At 34.8% G+C, this 22,410-nt stretch overlaps 1 protein-coding gene across 3 annotated transcripts in view; it reads right to left on the bottom strand.

Annotated features, from left to right (window-relative positions):
- Positions 1–22,410, bottom strand: part of lrrk1 (leucine-rich repeat kinase 1) — a 111,647-nt gene that overhangs the window by 80,930 nt on the left and 8,307 nt on the right. For all 3 annotated transcript variants that reach the window (XM_048183802.1, XM_048183805.1, XM_048183804.1), the window contains exons 3-10: positions 16,687–16,853; positions 8,018–8,189; positions 7,543–7,722; positions 5,548–5,696; positions 4,724–4,950; positions 2,289–2,416; positions 1,409–1,572; positions 529–666 (exon numbers count right to left, since the gene is read on the bottom strand). In XM_048183802.1, coding sequence (XP_048039759.1) covers positions 529–666; positions 1,409–1,572; positions 2,289–2,416; positions 4,724–4,950; positions 5,548–5,696; positions 7,543–7,722; positions 8,018–8,189; positions 16,687–16,853 — 1,325 coding nt within the window. The remainder of the gene's footprint in view (positions 1–528; positions 667–1,408; positions 1,573–2,288; positions 2,417–4,723; positions 4,951–5,547; positions 5,697–7,542; positions 7,723–8,017; positions 8,190–16,686; positions 16,854–22,410) is intronic.

The raw sequence follows: 22,410 nt of genomic DNA, 5'->3' as shown, positions 1-22,410 counted from the left end.
AATATATTTCAGAAGCAAGAAATATGACAGAAAAAAGAAAAAAAGTATTTCAAGACAGTCAAGCACTGAGAAATTCTCAGTACCACAATGCAAAAACTATGATAAATTAATTCAAATGTAAAAAGATGCATGATATACGAATTTTATGCTGATTTAGATTTTTTTTTAAAAATAGAAATATATACAAACTTAAATTAATAAAATAAAAAATAAATGTTTTAATTATTTATTCAGTCTTATTAAAAAAAACAAAAAAACAACAACAACGTATGTGTCTTATTACAGTAATGAAATTAATTAGAACAATGGGATTAAGATCATTGAGAACAATGGGCATTAAGAAAAAACGTGAAGTACAATGTCCAGACAAATGCGGGGGAAAAATAATGGTTCAAAATGTTCTTCAGTCAAAATATTATTTCGTATTTTGTTTCTTGTGATTTTGCAGTGGACATGTTTTTGTTAGATTCACCCTAGCATGGTGGCCTGGTTCACACTAGTTGAGTTGTAAGCAGGGGTGCTTCTTACCTCCAGCTCAAATATGTAGGAGGGCAGCTCCTTCAGGACGTTCTCAGAGAAGTCCACCTCCCTCAGATGAGTCTTCCAGAAGATGGAGATGGTGTCGGGAAGAACCTCGATCTGGTTGTTTGAAGCTTTGCAGAGTTTCTGTGGGGTGAAATTATCCCTGATTATCATCATATTCTAATATTCTAATATTAACAAAATGTACCAAGATATTTATTGATGTATCTACTGTCTATTAGTAATACTATCCATCACTATACCATGGTACTATACCATGGTACATAACTATGGCATTCATTTAACCCAAAATGCAAAACTGTGACATTCATGCAACATTCTGTTTCCTTTGTTTGTAAATGTTGTTAGTTTTTGTAAACACATTTATGTATTTAACTGCATTAAAATGCACCTTTTCAGTTCCATATTTATTATTTTATTTTTAATATTTTGGTCCTCTAAAAGAAAATAAAACTAAATAATTAAAAAATGCTAATAAACAATAGTAATATGATAAAATAAATTAAACAAAAAATTTGTAAAATAAAAAAAAAGTAAAATTAAAACAATTATTAATAAAATGACAACCTCATAAAAAACAAATAAATAAAAACAAAACAAATAAATCAAATAAAAACAACATAAAATATAGAACAAAACAAAAACAACAAAACAAAACAATAAAATAAGAAAATATTCAAATAAATAATAAAATAATAATAATAATAATAATAATAATAATAAAACAAATAAAAAACAGCAAAACAATATAAAAAAAAATCCTTCATTTAAAAATATGTTGCTAAAAATTTAGATTCTCGAGCCCTCTAGACTGCACTAAACGCGTGTGATCGTATGAGATATTGTGTTTGCAGCAGTGACACACCAGAGGACAGGCCCAGGGATCCAGGAAGCTGGTAAGTTTGTTTCTGCTGACATTGAGACAACTGAGGGCCTTCAGACAGTGCATTATGGAGGAGGGAAGATCCGTCAGGCTGTTATCGGACACATCCAGCTCCTGCAGCTTACGCAGGCCGATCCAGTTAGTGCCTGCAGCAGAAAAACGCCTGTTAGTGCGCTCATACTAATACACATCTGTGATGATAACCACTTAAAACCATGTAAGAAAACTGTATGCTTGCTGTTTTCATTACATGAATTAAATAATGTGCAAAATCAAGTGTTTACTACAGAGGCACAGAAAAAAAAAAAAAAAACTATTTAGGTACTTTAGGAATGCGTAAAAAAGGTAGGTAGTAGGTAGAACTTATTTTTTAAAATGAAAATAATTAATTATGTATGCATTTATATGCATATATATATATATATATATATATATATATATATATGTTAAGAAAAATTAAATATTAAAGTTATTGTCATTCATTGTGAGGAAAAAGCACCTTTTCAAGCAAATCGTTCCACATAAAAGACATTTTGGTTTTGAGGTTTGGATTACATGGTTTAATAATAGATATACTATTAATTGGAGACTTAAGCCACACTTATCTTAAATGAATTCACTCATTAAAAGCCTGATGAAAGGAAAATAATATCTGCTAAGGAGAAGGAAACAAACATTTTAATTTGACGGTAAAGTCCCAGTGCAGTAAAGTGATCCTGAATCGAACTGCTGAAACCGCTGCGGGTGAGCGATAAGACAAACAGCGTGCGCAACTGAGTAGTTAATGTTGTTGTCTGTACTGCTAAAGCAAAGATCTGTGTGTGTGGCAGAAGCCGATAGGGAGTGTCAGCTTTGTGTGTACCATTAGGGATGTTGAAGAGGCTGGTGAGTTTATTCTTGGCTGCAGAAATCCATTTCAACTGGCCGAGGTGAAGCAGGCCGACGGGGAGATACTCCAACTCATTGTCAGAGAAATTCACATGAGATAATCTACAGAAGACATGGACAAAAGAGGAGTTATTAGCGAGAGAGTGAGACGATGGCACTGTTCACCATTGGTGATGGGCCTGACAATATCTGCAGATGTTTTCACATTTCCTGTGCTGAATTTGGGGCAAAACATTTGGATTTAAAATGCTAAAATAGACCTGCTGATTACATTCAACTTACATGAGGCGCGTCAACTGAATAAATGTTTTGTGGTCAACTTTAGCATGTGAACAAGAAAAATCACAAATGAGCTCTTAAATATCTCAATTGTTTCTCCTAGACAGCATTGAGACTGGATGGAGACTTTTGTTTATGTGACTAGCTTCTCAGAAGTTCCTCCAGAGAAAGAGACCACAGTAATCTCACATGTCACAGCTGAAGACCAGCATATGATTGACCAGCTTCACCAGCTGAGTTTTTCTAACTACACTGGTCCACCGACTAAACCAGCATAAAACAGCTCGCATTATTCATGCTGGTCAAAGCTGGGCTTTTCATCAGGTTTCCTCAAGAGCTTTAGAAGAGATTTCAACAGCGTTTGAAACAGTGCTCAGATCTGTCAAGATATCAAAGTCGGAGATATAAAACTATTACTATTCTAAAAACTATTATACAACCAGTAAAAATCGTTTTTTGTTAATAGAAATAAAGCTGAAATAACAATGAATATTAGATGAAAACTTGAACATTTTAAACTTAAAAAATGTTGCCTTGGCAATTAACTGAAATAAGCTGAAGTACTAAAATTATTTAAACTGAAATATATATATATAAAAACAAATACAACTAAATAGAAACATATTTTTAAAAAGCCAAAACTAAGAAAAATGACAAAATGACTAAAACCTAAATAAAAATCTAAAAACTGAAAAATAAAAATAAAAGCTGAATCAAAATATTAATAATGTTTCATTAGTTAATATTAGTTAACTACTTTAGCTAACATGAAGTAAGAATTAACAAAACCTCTATAGCATTTATTAATTTTAGTTAATGTTAATTTCAACATTTACTAATACATTATTATAACCAAATGTTGTATTTGTTAGTTAATGCACTGTGAACTAACATGAGCAAACAATGAACAGTTGGATTTTTATTAAAGGGTTAGTTCACCCAAAAATTCTGTCATTTATTACTCACCCTCATGTCGTTCCACACCCTTCGTTCATCTTCAGAACACAAATTAAGATATTTTTTGATGAGATCCAATGGTTCAGTGAGGCCTCCATTGCCAGCAAGATAATTAACACTTTCAGATGCACAGAAAGCTACTAAAGACATATTTAAAACAGTTCATGTGAGTACAGTGGTTCAACCTTAATGTTATGAAGTGACGAGAATACTTTTTATGCGCAAAAAAAAACCCAAAATAACAACTTTATTTAACAATATCTAGTGATGGGCGATTTCAAAACACTGCTTCATGAAGCTTCAAAGCTTTACGAATCTTTTGTTTTGAATAAAAACTGCCAAAGTCACACGAACTATTGGAAAATCGAAACACTTATGACGTAACAAAGCCTCGTTCACTGAAATCAAATGATTTTGGTGCTTCGAACCACTGATTCAAAACAAAAGATTCGTAAAACTTCATGAAGCAGTGTTTTGAAATCGTCCATCACTAGATATTGTTGAATAAAGTTGCTATTTTTTTTTTTTTTTTTTTTATTATTCTCGTCGCTTCATAACATTAAGATTGAACCACTGCAGTCACATGAACTGTTTTAAATATGTCTTTAGTAGCTTTCTGGGCATTGAAAAAGGAAATTATCTTGCTGTCAATGCAGGCCTCATTGAGCCATTGGATTTCATCCATAATATCTTAATTTGTGTTCTGAAGATGAACGAAGGTCTTATGGGTGTGGAACGACATGAGGGTGAGTAATTAATGAAAGAATTTGCATTTTTGGGTGAACTAACACTTTAAGTAACATTAACAAAGATTAGTAAATACAGTAACAAATGTATTGCTCATTGTTTGTTAATACATTCACTAAAGTTAACAAATTATTGTAAAGTGTTACCAATAACATTATATAAAATAATACTAAAACAACACTGATATGAACTTTTAGGAGAAACACCTGAGACACAGTTGATACGTCACTTCAACTTCTCCATTTTGTGATTTCTAGATAAGGATTTTTTTTAGTTGTTTTATAGAGTGCACTCCGAAAAGTCATTTTATCTAGTCAAAAATATTTCAGGCATGAGGATGATGAAAAACTGACTAGAATGACTATTCCAGTTCTAAAATGTGTTGATATTCCTGGTTTTTGAGCGGTGTGTGGAAGCCTTACGGACCTGCTGCAGATGATCTCCTGTGATGACGCTGGGGTGGGAAGCTCTCTGAGCTGATTGTGGGAGAGATTGAGCGAGCGCAGGTGTATCAGACCCCAGGGCACCACAGATGGCAGCGAGCACAGACAATTATGAGACAGATCCAGAACTGTGATCCGAGACGATACGTCCATGAACCAGTCCAGATCCAACCAGGGTAGCTTCAGTCCTGACCACTCAACTTGTACAGCCTGTGGATGAGGAAAGTGAAACTTTGTAGGATTTTCCTGACACAGAGTTAAAGAAGTGGTGATTCAAGAATCCTTGTGAAATCACATCGGTATTGATCATAATACATTACTACGGTGAATGTTGACAGTACAAAAAAAAAGGTAAATTTAGCAGTAATAAAATAAAATAAAATATAATAAGAAAATTAGTAAAATACAAAATAGAATAAAAACACAGAAAAACACATATATACATAGTACAGGATACTACAATGTAATTCAATATAGCAATAAAATGAAGAAAAATAAAAAGGTAACACTTTATCCCACTTTAGACACTGAAAGCAACTACATGTCAACTAACTCTCATTAGAGTATAAATAGACTGAATAATATAATTGAATATAATACTAAAATATACACTTTTATACACAGGTAGATAGATAGATAATGTTTATGCACAGGTATCAAAAGTCTCGTCCAGTGTGTGAGTTTAAAAAGTAATACATTTATAAAGAGGAACTAGCACTGATTGTAAAAAAAAGAAGCCACAGCATTGTTCATGGCAGCGCTGATCCTAAAATAGTTCGGTCAGTCAAGAGCGCGAATCAGTCTCACCTGCAGCAGTCTCCCATCCGCAGGCGTGTCTTTGTCCTGCAGGAGGCGCTGTCTGAGCAGCTGCTTGCTGAAGTCTGCGTGATCCATCAGGGTGTACGAGGAGAAACCGGCTCCATTCTGCAGCAGAAAACATGCGACTTCTGTATTTCCTGAGAGGAGAAAACACACTTGAGTTCGACAAGGAAGAACTTTTGCTTTATTTCTCCACACCTCTGTGCTGAAAGAGGAAGTGTGAAACGGAGGAAGTGCATGTGCTGGATCAAAGCGGGAAACCTGAACACTGTCAAAATTCCCCTGGTTTCACTTTTCAGGCCTAGTGTGCAGTTCATGACCATAAAGTTGAACTAGATTCATTCAGACAGACAGACAGACAGACAGACAGACAGACAGATAGATAGATAGATAGATAGATAGATAGATAGATAGACAGATAGATAGATAGAATGACAGACAGACGTTAGACAGACAGACAGACAGACAGACAGACAGACAGACAGACAGACAGACAGACAGACAGACAGATAGATAGATAGATAGATAGATAGATAGATAGATATAGATAGATAGATAGATAGATAGAAAGAATGACAGACAGACGTTAGACAGACAGACAGACAGACAGACAGACAGACAGACAGATAGATAGATAGATAGATAGATAGATAGATAGATAGATAGATAGATAGATAGACAGACAGACAGACAGACAGACAGACAGACAGACAGACAGATAGATAGACCCAAATCAGCCTGCATTATTTCATTATTTCAGTGCAATTCGTGGTGAAAAACTACAAGAAAAATCCACCAATCAGAGAGTCGCCACAATCAAAATGCACTAAAAGTACTCTTTAGCTCTGCCCACTCCCATGATACACTGCGCTCTCAAAATACTGAAATATTTGTTTATATATGTGCATATTTTGCAATAAACTTAAAATGTATTGTTTTTGTATAATCAACATTTTTAAATGAGTAGACTCCATCATTTTTTGATTATGCCGTTCACAATGCTTCATAGGATTTTAGTCCTTGTACCTTTACATTTTTGTCAGATTTTCAAATTTTTTTTGTTGTTGCTTCAAATCAAAGTTTGTAATGTTGCGATTCACCTTGCAGCTGATTGGCTTGGTTCATGGCTTATAGCGCTTTAAAGGATTAGTTCATTTTCAAATGAAAATTAGCCCAAGCTTTACTCACCCTCAAGCCATCCTAGGTGAACATGACTTTCTTCTTTCTGATGAACACAATCGGAGACATATTAATAAATATCCTGATGCATCAGAGCTTTATAATGAGGGTGAACATGGGTCATGAGTATGAGCTGAAGAAAGTGCCTCCATCCATCATAAAAATATCCATATTTAACAAGTTATGAAGTAAAATATCTAGCTTCTGCCAGGCCACCCCCCGTATTCAACTTATGAAGAAAGTGTAAAACACTCGCAGTTCAAAAAGCTTACGTCCTATGCCTTCCCTATTCAACTTATGGAAAAAGTGTAACTGATGCGACACCAGTTTACACTTTCTTCGTAAGTCGAATACGGAAGGCGGTCTGGCGGAAGCTAGATATTTTACTTCATAACTTGTTAAATATGGATTTTTTTTTTTTTACACAAATGCATCGCTTCTTTTCAGAAGGCCTTTATTAAGCCTCAGGAGCCGTGTGGAGTATGTTTATGATGGATGGATGTGGATGGAAGCCCTTTCTTCAGCTCACACTCGTTGGTCTTGTTCACTGCCATTATAAAGCTTGGATGCGTCAGGATATTTATTCATATATATCAGATTGTGTTCATCAGAACAAAGAAAGTCATATACACCTGGGATTGCTTGAGGGTGAGTAAATCTTGGGGTAATTTTCATGTGAAAGTGAACTAATCCTTTACCGAAATGCCACAACCAGTGCTGCTGAAAGAGTGGGCGGGCGCTGTTAGACTCTATTGTTTTTGTATTAATAATGTGAAATATATGATGAGCAGAAGCCTACAGTACCTGCCTGCGCCGCGGCGTACAGGGGCAAACCGGTGATCATGGCAAACTCTCCTGAATTCACTGCGCAGTCCTCGGCATCAGCATTGTACGTATAAACCAGCAGCTTCACCACCTCTATATGACCCTCCTGGCATGCCGTAGCCAACATCCACTTCAGCAGATCCTTACGGACACACGGACCTAAAGAAAAAGAACGTTGTGGAGAAAATTATCATATTTTGATATATGTAATACCAAAAAACAAAGACAAAACAACACACAACCCCCCCCCCCCTACTATTGGTTAACCTTCATGTCTGTGCTTTTTGCAAATATTTAACCAATGAAAAGTATTAAAAAGAGCTCGTAACCCCACTGGAACCTGGAGTCAAACCTCATAACCTCACAATATTGTATCATTTTTAATAAATACCACAATATTGACAAATTTTATTTCATGCTGACTTTAAGGAAGTGGATTTTGGTTTCTGCTCACGTGGTATGGAGTCCAGCAGCTCTCGGACCAACACCTGATGTCCGTGATGTGCCGCTAAGACGGCAGGGTTACGTTCGCTGGGCTCCTGTGGAACCACAACCCGTGCGTCCTGCAGCAAGAACCGAACGCCGTCCACGTCACCGTTCTGAGCCGCCAAACACAGTAGCTCCAGCTACACACACACAAACAATAAAACAGATAAATCTGTTTAATTAAAAAAAGACATACTGCAAAAACCATTTCCATACCACTATACTTCAGCATAAGTAACTTTTTTTTTTTTTTTTTTTTTTTTTTTTTTACACTTATATTAACTCTGAAGCTTAAATTAAGCTCCAAGCGTCTTCTTTTAAAACAAACCACAACTGTGCACACACTCCAAAAAGGTTTAGATGACAACTTGAGTTCAAGTATGTCATTGTTGTGGCTCAAAAAGGGTACTATCAACTCATTCTTAAAGTAAATGTTACATTTGTAAAAAGAAAAAAAAAAAAAGGCGTATTTTATAATAAATTTTATATATATATATATATATATATATATATATATATATATATATATATATATATATATATATATATATATATATATACTTTTTGTCCCAATACTGAAAAATCTATGTATGTTGTGAAACCACATACAGTATCTGTTTATAGAGAAATTAGCACTAGGTGGCAGTAATTAACCTTCTTAAATGACAGATTACACTCAATAAAAGGATAGTTTAGTTTGTAACTTTTGTCTTCCAGTAACAATTCAAAAGTCTGGGGTCAATAAGTGTCTTATGCTCTCTAAGGCTGTATTTTTTAAATAAAAAATACAGTAAAAACTGTACTATTGTGAAATATTAATTACAATTTAAAATACCTGTTTTCTACATGAATATATTGTAAAATGTAATTTATTCCTGTGATCAAAGCTGAATTTCCAGCATCATTACTCCACGCTTCAGTGTCACATGATCCTTTATATTATTATCAATGCTGAAAACAGTTAACATTTTTGTGGAAACAGTGATACATTTTTATCAGGATTTTTTTCAACATTATAAACGTCTTTACTGTCACTTTTGATCAACTTAATGTGTCCTTGCTGAATAAAAGTATTAATTTCTTTAAAAAAAAAATAAAATAAATCTTACACATATTTGTGAGCATATTATGTAGCATTTAAGCTCATCTAAACATTGATCAAATATGTAATAATTCATGTTGTCCATCATGAACCTGGTGTTTAAAACACAATGATCAGACCATCATTTTTGGCTATGTTGAGAATGGAATACTAATACGATTCATTCGTCACACTGGAAATGGAAAATCATGTAGAGTAGAGCACACTGAACTATGGGATGCAGTTTTCATTAAAGTTTGCCATGGATGCATATTTTGACAAACGTAGTGGATTAGTAAAAGTAGTACGCTAATATGCTATTGCATAGTCTTTCACTTACAAAATGAGATTTAATTTTAGGCGAAACAGCTGTTGCAAGAGTCACGTCAGCTAAAAACTAAAGTTTAAATGCAAGTACACACTTCCTCATTCTGTTACTGGCTTTTCCCCCCACTGATCTCTGAATCTCTGAATGAGGGTGAGGGAAAGTAAGTGCAAGACAATTTATAACTAACAGTTTAAAACTACCATTCCTGCAGAATACAATTTGGAATACCTGGATGATCTACTACTGTATATTCCCAGAAGATGCAGCATAAAACAGCACACGCTGAGCAGAAGACTACATTTCCCACAATGCACTCAGTTTCAAGTCTGTTTTATTTATATGGCACTTTACACAATGTATACCGTTTCAAAAAACAAATATGCAAAAATGTGTTAAAAACATTTAATTATAAATAAATTACATATAAAAAACTTGATAAAAAAAAGTGTAAAATGTATAACTAAATTAAAACATAATTTTAAAATAAAAATAACTTGAACTTCCATTCTCTGTGTGATGAATGAACCATAAGTTAAATCAAGTGTGATTTATTTTTAATATCTCTATCTTAAGTAATTTGATGAACTTAGCTAAAAAGGTTTTTACACAAAATGCAAAAAAACATTGCTTTGTTATGAAAAATACAAAACTTCTTTTTTTCTTTTGCATTTTTACTCCAATTTTGTAAGTTGCTTTGGATGAAATTGTCTGCTAAATGAATAAATGCAAAGGTAAATAGCCATTTTTTATTTATGTCACTTGCTAAATTAAACATCCAATGCAATGTTTAAAGTTTAAAATCATATTTGTTTAAAAACAGTATATAGTGTACACTACACATATGGAGCATTTCATTCTGTCCGTAGATCACGTGTTTTACGGTAACACAGAGAAATATTGAAATACATTATATACACACACATTTCTAATCTCCGAGACCAGTGAGCTCGATAACAAACTGATTCCGCTTGCGATTGAACGGGACTAATGTGAAGAGCTTGGAGGCAGAGTGGAGGATCAGATGTGTGTTTGTTAACTGATGGCCAGTTAGAAGCCATTACAGTCACACCATCAATCACTCGTGACCTCATTAGAGACCTGTTACAGCATTTACAGAGCAGTATCACTGCACACTCACTGACCGCATGCTGTAATGTCATCTGTAATCACTGTGAGCAAAGCCTTTTAAGAAATAAACACGCCTTGTAATTAAAGGTGCTGTATGTAATTTTTTTGACTGTACTAAAGCACAAAAATACCAGTTTACCCAATAGCATTCCGACACTCCGGGTTGCCATTTTGCGGAAAACACAGTGTATTGTAGCCTTAGAAGCCAGCAAACAAACTAGGGCAGAGATCGCAGATAATACCCAACCTAAAAAGCCTCAGCATCCGTCTAAAAATCTCTATCAACGGATATAACGTAACGCGGATAAATCAACTCATCAATTTACGTGCTCCATTGTCAACTGCACTCGCTCCTGTTGCATGTCCACAATCTGGTAACCCGCGTCAGCACCGAGTCTGAGGTGGAGGGGCGGGAAAAACAACCCTCTCCAATATTTCACCAGCTAGCTTTCAATATTACATACAGCACATTTAATGTTTTCTGCCTTGCATTTTTTTTTAATCATAGACTATAACCATAGATGCAATAGGTTACACTTTATTTTAAGGTGACATAGTTACCTTGTACAGTAACACTTCACTTGAAGGGGTGTGCATAAGACTGACATGACATCTTCATAATCATGACATGACACGAGGTTTTATGCATGTTCATGACAACTGTCATTAAATGTCATTCGCTCAATTATGTCATTTTTAATGCAAAGATGACATTGTTTGAGATGTCCGAGTTATGACAACTTGACATAAACCAAGACATCATAACCTGTCATAAACATGACATAGCAGATTAATTATCAAACTTAAGAAACTACTTAGCGTTATGGGTTAACATTACATTACATTATTTTGGTAACACTTCAGTATAAAGAACACATATATAAACGATTAACTTTTCCCTCAATAAACTCTTAATTTACTGCTTTTAAATATGGTTAATTGTTAAGTTTAGGTATTGGGTAGGATTAAGAATCTAAAATAAGGTCATGCAGAATAAGGCATTAATATGTGCTTATTAATTACTAATAAATAGTCAATATTCTAGTAATATGCATGCTAATAGTAATAAGCAACTAGTTAAAAGACCCTAAAATAAAGTGCTACCATTATTTTGTAACGGTGTCATCTTTTTTAAGAAATTTGAAATTGTCTATTATCTGACCTTCTGTTGGAGGAAACTTAAAAAAAAAACATGAAATGAAAAATATTCATGACGCTGTTATAAAATTATTTGTTAGAGTATTGTCACTTAATGACATTTTAATGACAAGTTCAATTTGCACCACTGAAGTTGAGGTCAAGATACATATTCATGACACTATTATAATGCCTTCATGATAGCCAATGTCAAAACCAACCACATGACAGTTTAATGTAATGTTAACCCATAAAGCTAAATGATGTCAAGTTGTCATGACAAAGACACTGACAGGTTACGATGTATTGGTTTATGTCAAGTTGTCGTAACAAAGACATCTCAAACAATGTCATCTTTGCATTAAAAATGACATAATTGAGCGAATGACATTTAATGACAGTTGTCATAAACATGCATAAAACCTCCTTCATATTCATGTCATGATTATGAAGGTGTCATGTCAGTCTTATGCACACCCCTTCAAGTAAAGTGTTACTCACTGGACTTACCCAAATAAGTAACTGAGTATAAATTAACAACATGTACTTACTATAAAGTTAGGGTTTGGTTTAGGGTTAGTTTCTTGTAATTATGCATAATTTACTGTTATTGCTATAGTAAGTATAAATAAAGTAAAATAAATTGTTACCATTCAATATAGTTGATTTATAATATGGATTAGGACTTTAAGTACCATACAAAATATATTACCATTGTTTTGTGGTGTGTACTTTGATCTCAACACTTTCAACCTTATTATTTATTAATCTCAGGTTAGGTAAAGTAAATCGAATCTGGCCTAAATTATTTTAAAATACTTGGTCAGAAGATTTCTCTGTGGTATGTTCTTTCTCAAAGTCCTAAAACACTAAAATCAAAGCCTTGCTTTCTTTTAATTGGGTACTTTTCTTCTTATAATAAACAAAAATGTAAAAGCAAATAAAACATGAAATGAAAGTACAAAATACAATAATCACGCATTCAAACAAAGGTGTGAGAGGCAATCAACTCATCAGTCTTTTACACTCCTGTTGTTGACCACAGAAATTAGGTCACCTTCTCGACTGAGGCAAGTTGTAACTTTCCCAAGATTTCCAAGATCCTTATCAAGGCCTAACAGGTCCAAGCTGTCCACCTTTTCAAGTCTTTGTTCTCCAGTAAACTCAAACAAGATGGCTGATGTCCTTTAAAGGTTCTAGCAGTAGAACCACAGTTCATTGTGTCCATAAACACAGACACTTTTGTGTACTGACAGTCTAGTTTTGCTCTCTGCTTATGTAATCCGTATGAAAGGTGTATTTCTCTCTAAAGGAGCATCCACTATACTGCTGAGATGGGTCAGCATCGTCAATTTCATCTTTGCAGCCGACACTGACTCAGAAAACACTACTTTATTAATAAATAATCCAGACACATTCATAATCATTACTTTTGCCAGTCCTTTGCGGCAAGCTTGCACGCAGAATAGGCTATATTACGCCTATATACTGTATACTGTATATATTAATTATTCAGTATTCTCCTCAGTATATATATATATAAGTAATTAAATTAAAATAAATGTGCTATTAGTCAACTAATGGCTTAAATGAATGGCTAATAGTCAACTAGAAATATCTTTAGTCAGGGGCAGACCTACATTTTAGTTTCATGGTAAGGTATAGGGTGAATTCAGATAAATTAGACTACTTTCGACATTGAGATGTCTGTGGTACTGCAAATAAAATTGTTATTTTGACGCAGTTACACATTACTATATGTACTTACTAAAGTAAATTATGCATAATTACAAGTAACCAACCCTAAACCAAACCCTAACAGTAACTCCATAGTAAGAACAATGTATCTACATCACCTTAAAATGAAGTGTAAGCAAAATTGCAAATGTGTTCTGAATGCTAAGAAAGTGGTTGTTTAGGTGTTCCCAATGATTGCTAGGCAACTGCTAATCATAAAAAAAAAAAAAAAATCACATAAATTTGTTTGTCAAACTAACAAAATAGCTGCGCCAAACTCATGCCATTGGTTGAGCCAGATGGTAACATGGCAGGTGGTTTAAACAAACAGATCATTGTCAGTGTTTACATATAACAGGGAAATCAACATGCAAAAGATTTACTTGCAGTTATTTCTGCATATTAAGCCATGATGGGAGGAAGTATTATAACTTAGAAAAACAATCACCTGTACTTCTAATGCATGCCTCGTCAAATCCAAATGACTTGAGCTTGTTTGGTTGCTGCTTTTTTTTAAATTGTTACACCCATACAGATGTCTAGAGTAGATTTAGAGGCCAAAACATGTTTTAACATGTTAAAACACACCAGTATACCATTAGAAATACCTTATCAGCATCACAAACTGTAAACACATGCCACTGTAGTGTTTTGAGCAGGAGGCCTATGGTATGGTGATATCGGGTTTCTCTTTTGAAAAAAAAAAAAAATGTGTGCACTATATTTTTCACACATTAAAGATGAAACCGAGAAGCAAGTGTGAAAAAAGCTGTGAAGTTTAATATTTGTTAACAGCCTCTTTTAGTACTGTATTGTGTGTCTATGTGAGAAGTATCAAGGGTTTCACATTTTCCCAGACAACACAGATCAGATAAGCCAATGCAGTCTTATGCAAAGCCAAGCCTGATACTGGACTTTTGCTCATACTTAGGTTTTTTAATTTGAAAAACACTCTAATCCTCTCTATAAAACTTTGCCGTTTAACTCATTGTGCATCCATTATGCTACAGGCTTGATACCTCAAATCACGCAGTTTACATTTATGCATTTGATGCTTTTACCCAAAGCAACTTACATTGCGTTCAAGACACATTTTTTCAGTTCATGCACTCCCTAGGAATCAAACCCATGACCTTGACCCTCTATATTTACATTTAATTTTGGCAGATGCTCTTATCCAAAGCGACTTGCATTGCATTCAAGTGATATTTTTCAGTTCATGCATCCCTTAATGACTTCTCTTCTCTACTGTCTGAGCTAAAGGAACTTGTTGAGAAGAATGCGTTATTGCTTTTCTAAGCACTTGTTTACAATAAAGCACCACACCGCCAACCACTTACAACAACCTAGCATCACGGCGAAGAGTTTTGCAAGCAACCCCAGTTTGCTACACATAAATGTCTTTGTAACGAGTGGACTGTAAGTTGATTTTATAAACAGTATCTGCTAAAAAACAATTATAATTATAATTAAGACCATTTTACATGAGCAACAACTCTGTACATGATATAAATAGCTCCTTTTGAATTGATTTAAATAGAGTTTTTTGTCATTAGCATGTTGATTGTCAGTATTGCATAAATTATAAGTTTGTTTGTCAGATTCTTTGGCTATTTTTTATCTATACTTGAGTTTTTACAATTCATTTGGATCACACAGTTTTAACAGAAACCAACTAATAAACGTATTGCGATGCATACATAAACGAAACAGGTAAGAAACAAATTTCTCCTCTCTCTCTCTCTCTCAAAAAAAAAAAGTAGTTTATTAACTATTTGCATGCATTTTATTTTATTTTTGTCATATAATTATATTTTGACATGAGCACAAATCTGTTCATTGTGAAATCAATTACATTTATTCAGATAAAAAATATGAATATGGTTAAATTATGGCTAGATGTGAAACAAGCAATATTCAATTAGTTAAAATGTATGATGCTGAAAAAAATGGATTTATTGATGCTAAACATATAAACCTGGTTATTTTGTATTTAAAACACATTCAGTTTATTAGTACCATTAAAGACATCTTACCCGTTTCTTAGCGGTTTCATTTATGTATGACTGACAAATAGGGGTGTGATGCACCACGAGATCTCGCAAAATTAAAATGTGATGAGATTTCTCGTCGAGGTGAAAAGCTTTCGCGATATCGCCACGATGGTGCGTGAGGGTGAAGTTAGCATAGAATATGCCACCGCTATATTTACATTACTCCACGGTCGTTTTTCTTTTTTTAAAACTCTGCTCATCCAGCATGAGCTGCAGAGTCGCAGGAATCAGAGTTCACTGATCATGTGACAAGAGTAAGGCGAGATGACTGACAAGACCATGGCAAGGATTCGTTGCACAGCAGAGCCTAAGCCTAAATGTCTTATCTTGCAGCGAATGTGAAAGTAAAACGCGAGCTCCCTGATGTGTGCAAATTAGGCTACATACAATAGCCTGTCTTCTAATATCAAACCTATCTAAGGCTAGGCTGTGTAGTTGTAACCACCACTTAGCTCTGGTCTCTGTTTGCACTTTGAATATTGAGAGAGTGCTTTGATTATGGTTGCAATTATTGTTTGCACTTAATAAGACTAAGAAAAAACTGTGTTATTTATACCGTTTTTATTTCTATGTTCAATTTGTGGAAAGGAGTTCAATTAGGAGTTCACACACTGCCTCAATCAGAAGTTCTGGAAGCTCATAATTCATGTACAGTAATGTCTGAAGAGACTCATGTGAAATTATACAGGAGAGAAGCCAGTCAGTGCTATATTGTCGTCTTTCTATGCATATGATAAATCATACTCAGAAAGTAGAACTGAAATTACATTCATTACAAGATGATTATTTAAAACATTTCAAAATGCACCTGCAGACTATTTTTCCAGTCATGAATTTTGTCAATGAGGATTTCTTTCTTAAATACTGTGCAAAAAAATCTCAATCTCGTATCTCGTCTCATGAGCTCTTAAAAATTTAAAGTGTCTTGTCACACCCCTACTGCCAAATATACATTGCGTTAATTTTGTGAAATCCAAATGGATGGAAATTTTATTCAAATACACAAATCTTAAATGAAGCCCTAAATATTTTTTTGAGTGTAGCAGCTTCCAAAGCGCAACATATGCGAGTCCTTCAGCAGGTGAACTGCACAAAGCACCAGCTTCCCTTCAGTTTTTATGTAATTTTTCAGTAAACGTAATAGCAAAAAGTTGGAAAATGATCAAACTCACCCCATCTGGTCCCCCTCCACTGTTATTCTCGCAGGAGAGACGGATTAGCTCACGTGCCCTCTGGTCCTCGCCATCCGTATAGGCCTCTTGGATGTTCTTCAGAGTGGGCGACTGACTCAAAGGAAGGCTGCCAACCGCCGACTGCTTGGCTCCCATTTCCGGAACGCCTGCGATTGGGGCATAGCCACCACAAACAATTCAGTAAAAGAGAAGGAATCTTAGCACACGCTCATGCTAAAGCAAAGATGACGCGATGGGAAATGAGACACAGGAGGAGAGGGAGCAGCCGGGAATCAGGTCAGCCTCATAAAGAATTCACATGCCTTTCCCCCCGGACTGCTGAGGGTGTATTTGCGGAGCCGTGCTTTTCCTCGTTTACCTTTGATGTAAAGAGCACCTACTGTGGGCGAGTGAGATCGGGAAGTTCGGGGTTATAGTGAATAGATAGTGATACTCACAAGTACATGCTCAAACATATGCATGCAGCAATATGAACCGCTGCAGATCCATTTCAAAAAGCAAACAACAAAAACTGGACCAAAAAACACACTTAAAGTGAAAAAGGCATGTGCGTTGGTAGTTTGCATTAAATATTTTGGGAAGTTATGCTCTGTGGTGTGACATTCTAAATATGAAGCTATTTTAAATGGCATTTTGATCATTCTTTTGTAATTGTTATGCATGCAGGTTTGACACCTTGTATTATTTTACAAACTAAATGAAATATTTGTAATTTGAAAAATTAAGTCGTCATACTGCAAGACCATTTAATATGAGCGATGGATCAACAGATAGACAGACAGACAGATAGACAGAACGACAGATGGATAGAAGGACGGATAGAAGAAACAACAGACAGACAGAATGACAGAACAATATATAGAATGATATAGGGAACGATAGATAGATAGATAGAGATAGATAGATATATAGATAGATAGTAGGACAGACTGATAGAAAGATGGATAGATATAGATGGATAGACAGACATGACAGAACAATAGATGGATAGAACGACAGATGGATAGACGGATAGATTATAGAACGACAGATGATAGATGGATAGACGGATAGACAGACATAGAAAGATGGATAGATATAGATGGATAGACAGACCAATAGATGGATAGAATGGCAGATGGATAGACAGACAGACATACAGAAAAATGGATAGATATAGATACATAAATAGAAAGACAGACAAATAGAAAGATAGACAGACAGACAGACATAGATAGACGGAAATACAGACGTACAGAAAGATGGACAGATATAGACAGACAGACAGACAGACAGACAGACAGACAGACAGACAGACAGACAGATAGATAGATAGATAGATAGATAGATAGATAGATAGATAGATAGATAGATAGATAGATAGATAGATAGATAGATAGATAGACAGTCGTACAGAAAGATGGACAGATAAAGATAGATAGATAGATAGATAGATAGATAGATAGATAGATAGATAGATAGACAGTCGTACAGAAAGATGGACAGATATAGATAGATAGATAGATAGATAGATAGATAGACAGACAGACAGACAGACAGATAGATAGATAGATAGATAGATAGATAGATAGACAGACAGATAGATAGATAGATAGATAGACAGTCGTACAGAAAGATGGACAGATAAAGATAGATAGATAGATAGATAGATAGATAGATAGATAGATAGATAGATAGACAGTCGTACAGAAAGATGGACAGATATAGATAGATAGATAGATAGATAGATAGATAGATAGACAGACAGACAGACAGACAGACAGATAGATAGATAGACAGTCGTACAGAAAGATGGACAGATATAGATAGATAGATAGATAGATAGATAGATAGATAGATAGATAGATAGATAGATAGATAGATAGATAGATAGATAGATAGATAGATAGACGGAAATACAGACGTACAGAAAGATGGACAGATATAGACAGACAGACAGATAGATAGATAGATAGATAGACAGACAGACAGACAGACAGACAGACAGACAGACAGACAGATAGATAGATAGATAGATAGATAGACAGTCGTACAGAAAGATGGACAGATAAAGATAGATAGATAGATAGATAGATAGATAGATAGATAGATAGATAGACAATCGTACAGAAAGATGGACAGATATAGATAGATAGACAGACAGACAGACAGACAGACAGACAGATAGACAGATAGATAGATAGATAGATAGATAGATAGATAGATAGATAGATAGATAGATAGATAGATAGATAGATAGATAGATAGACAGTCATACAGAAAGATGGACAGATAAAGATATAGATAGATAGATAGACAGACAGTCGTACAGAAAGATGGACAGATATAGATAGATAGATAGATAGATAGATAGATAGATAGATAGATAGATAGATAGATAGACAGTCGTACAGAAAGATGGACAGATATAGATGGATAGATAGAAGGACAGACAGACAGAATGATAGACAGATGGACAGTAATATAGTGCATGAGACTTTTATGATGTCATTTTGTCAGAAGTAAAATGACATGATGAGTAAATGAGACTGCATTTTTATTTTAGGGGCAAACTACACCTTTAAAAATCTATTTTAACATTCAAAGAGCACATCATCAGTCGCCTTTGCTCTGGGTAGATCAGCGGCCAAAGTACAGTAAACAGGAGTTTTATGATATCAACCCAAGAGGGCTGTGAAGGTCAAATCAATCACTCCCTCCTATTATTCACATTACTCCATCCAGCCCTTTAACATTTATCTGGCAAATGTGGCCATCGGCAGACGCTGCTCCATTAACGTCAGGTCTGCTTTGATGTAAAGGAGCCGGACCTGCGGGTAAGAGCCGGTGTGGCTGTGCGCTTTAATAGAAGAGGCTCATATGAATAATTTACAACATTTTTCTGATGAGAGGCTGGAGAAAGCCTGAGGGAGGGTAACCATTAGAACAAATCCAGTCTGCATCAATACAGTCTCAGCTCACGTCCCGCACAGTCCAAATCAACCTGGAGGAGAAACCAAAGCCAAGACAATAGCTTCGTTCTGAAACCTAGCAAAGCTGGACAACCTAGACAGATTTTAAGGTATTTAAGATGCTCCTAATGTGAAAGAACGATCAGCATAAATACAGTTCAACCTGTTGCATCTCCAAATTCGCTTGTGTCACCTCAAATCAATGACTGTAAGTGAAAATCAATACTTGTGTCACAGCATGTATCCTCATACAAAAACACATAACAAAAAGCACAGTGAAAAAGTTCATCCAAGATTGTGAATAAAGTGGGAGAATTGTAATTATAATTCAATATATATTGAGAAGTATTGGTAATTTTCTTGTAAGAAAATCTGATTTCTACTTTAAAGGTGCCCTAGAATTAAAAATTGAATTTACCTTGGCATAGTTGAATAACAAGAGTTCAGTACATGGAAATGACATACAGTGAGTCTCAAACTCCATTGCTTCCTCCTTCTTATGTAAATCTCATTTGTTTAAAAGACCTCCGAAAAACAGGTGAATCTCAACATAACACCGACTGTTACGTAACAGTCGGGATCATTAATATGTACGCCCCCAATATTTGCATATGCCAGCTCATGCTCAATGCATTACACAAGGGCAGCCAGTATTAACGTCTGGATGTGCACAGCTGAATCATCAGACTAGGAAAGCAAGCAAGGACAATAGCAAAAAATGGCAGATGGGGCAATAATAACTGACATGATCCATGATATTTTTAGTGATATTTGTAAATTGTCTTTCTAAATATTTCGTTAGCATGTTGCTAATGTACTGTTAAATGTGGTTAAAGTTACCATCATTTCTTACTGTATTCACAGAGACAAGAGCCGTTGTTATTTTCATTATTAAACACTTGCAGTCTGTATAATGCATAAACACAACTTGATTCTTTATAAATCTCTCCAACAGTGTGTAATGTTAGCTTTAGCCACAGAGCACCATCAAACTCATTCAGAATCAAATATAAACATCCAAATAAATACCATACTTACGCGATTAGACATGCTGGGTTATATTAGCTGTGTGAACTTTGTTTATGCTGTTTAAGGCAAGCGCGAGCTCCGGGGGCGGGGAGCATGAGAATTTAAAGGGGCCGCAGCCTGAATCAGCGCATATTTAATGATGCCCCAAAATAGGCAGTTAAAAAAATGAATGGGGTATTTTGAGCTGAAACTTCACGGACACATTCAGGGGACACCTTAGACTTATATTACATCTTTTGAAAACAAGTTCTACGGCACCTTTAAATATGAATTATATGTAAAGATAAAAAAAAGAATCTAAATCAACATTGGGCTCAGCAATATGTTGAATATTCACAATTCATTAATTCAAATATTTTGCTGGCTATTTAAAAAAATAAGTTAATAGCATCTCCGATTTAAATTTCAGTGGCTGCAAAACCATCTCCCTCTTACAAATATGGTAGAACTATCACTTCTACCACTAAAGATTGCTTTATAAATAATACAAATATTCTTATTTAAAACTTTATAAAGTAAAATAACGCACTTCTATGACGTTCCACATTACACCATGACACTCTTCGCTACGTCCTACGCTATAATGCGTAGTACATCATGTCACTGTGTAGAACGTCATGGCATTGTGTACTATGTAGCGGAAGTTAACGCTTTTTTAATGTACGTTGAATGCGTATGGCTGTCGCGCTGGAAGTTTGATATTTTACTTTATAAAGTTTTAAATTAGGATACTTGTCTTACACAAACGCATCTATTCACTTCAGAAGGCCTTTATTAACCCCCTGGAGTCGTATGGATTCATTTTTTTATGGATGGATGCATTTTTGTCTTCAAAATGTAGGCAGCCATTCACAACCGTTATAAACCTTAGAGGACTAAGGGTATTTTTAAATATATCTCCGACTGTGTCCGTCTAAAAAGAAGATATACACCTAGGATGGCTTTAGGGTAAGTGAATCATGGGATAATTTTCATTTTTAGGTGAACTATCCCTTTAAGCAGGCTACTATTAAACCTCTTATTAAAAAGCTTGATCAAATTGATCCTAGAGAATTAGTCAATTATTAATATTAGCGTAGATGCCATTCTTCTTATGATGTAACGAGTACATCAGGTGTTATAGGAAGGGTTCCTGGTTCCGGCTCAAAAACCTTGATTTCTTTTCGACTGAAGAAAGAAAGACATGAACATCTTGGATGACTTGGGGGTGAGTAAATTATCAGGAAAATTTCATTCAGAAGTGAACTGATCCTTTAAATGTATTCAAAGCCTGAAAAATAGCAATATTCAGCCCTAGATATGACAAAGCAAACCTCTTAAATTTAAAGCTGCGTTTAAATGATGTATTGTGAAAAGCACTATACAAATAAACTTGAATTGTATTCAATTTCTGCTCTTGAAAAGACACTTAAACATCCATTAACATATAAATGAAAAGTAAAAACACTTACTCAGCATCTGCTGATTAGATCAAAGTCATCTAAACGTAACTTTTTCATTATTTTTCTCCCTTTCTCCAGTGTGAAAAGATATTTTATCACCTCTTCATCTCCTTAAACTATAGAAAACATTTAAAGCTTGCTGCTGCTATGTTTAAGACTACATTCTTCTACTAAGACAAGCACAATCTATCAAGACCATTGAAACCATGTGACAAATCAGACAATGAAAAGAAAGTCTGAGGATGATAAGAAAGACTACTTTCCTCTAAGAGAATTCAATC

This window comes from Megalobrama amblycephala, linkage group LG3 (genome assembly GCF_018812025.1).
Source record: "Megalobrama amblycephala isolate DHTTF-2021 linkage group LG3, ASM1881202v1, whole genome shotgun sequence".
Taxonomy (NCBI): Eukaryota; Metazoa; Chordata; class Actinopteri; order Cypriniformes; family Xenocyprididae; genus Megalobrama; species Megalobrama amblycephala.
This window is presented reverse-complemented; position numbering and strand designations above follow the sequence as displayed.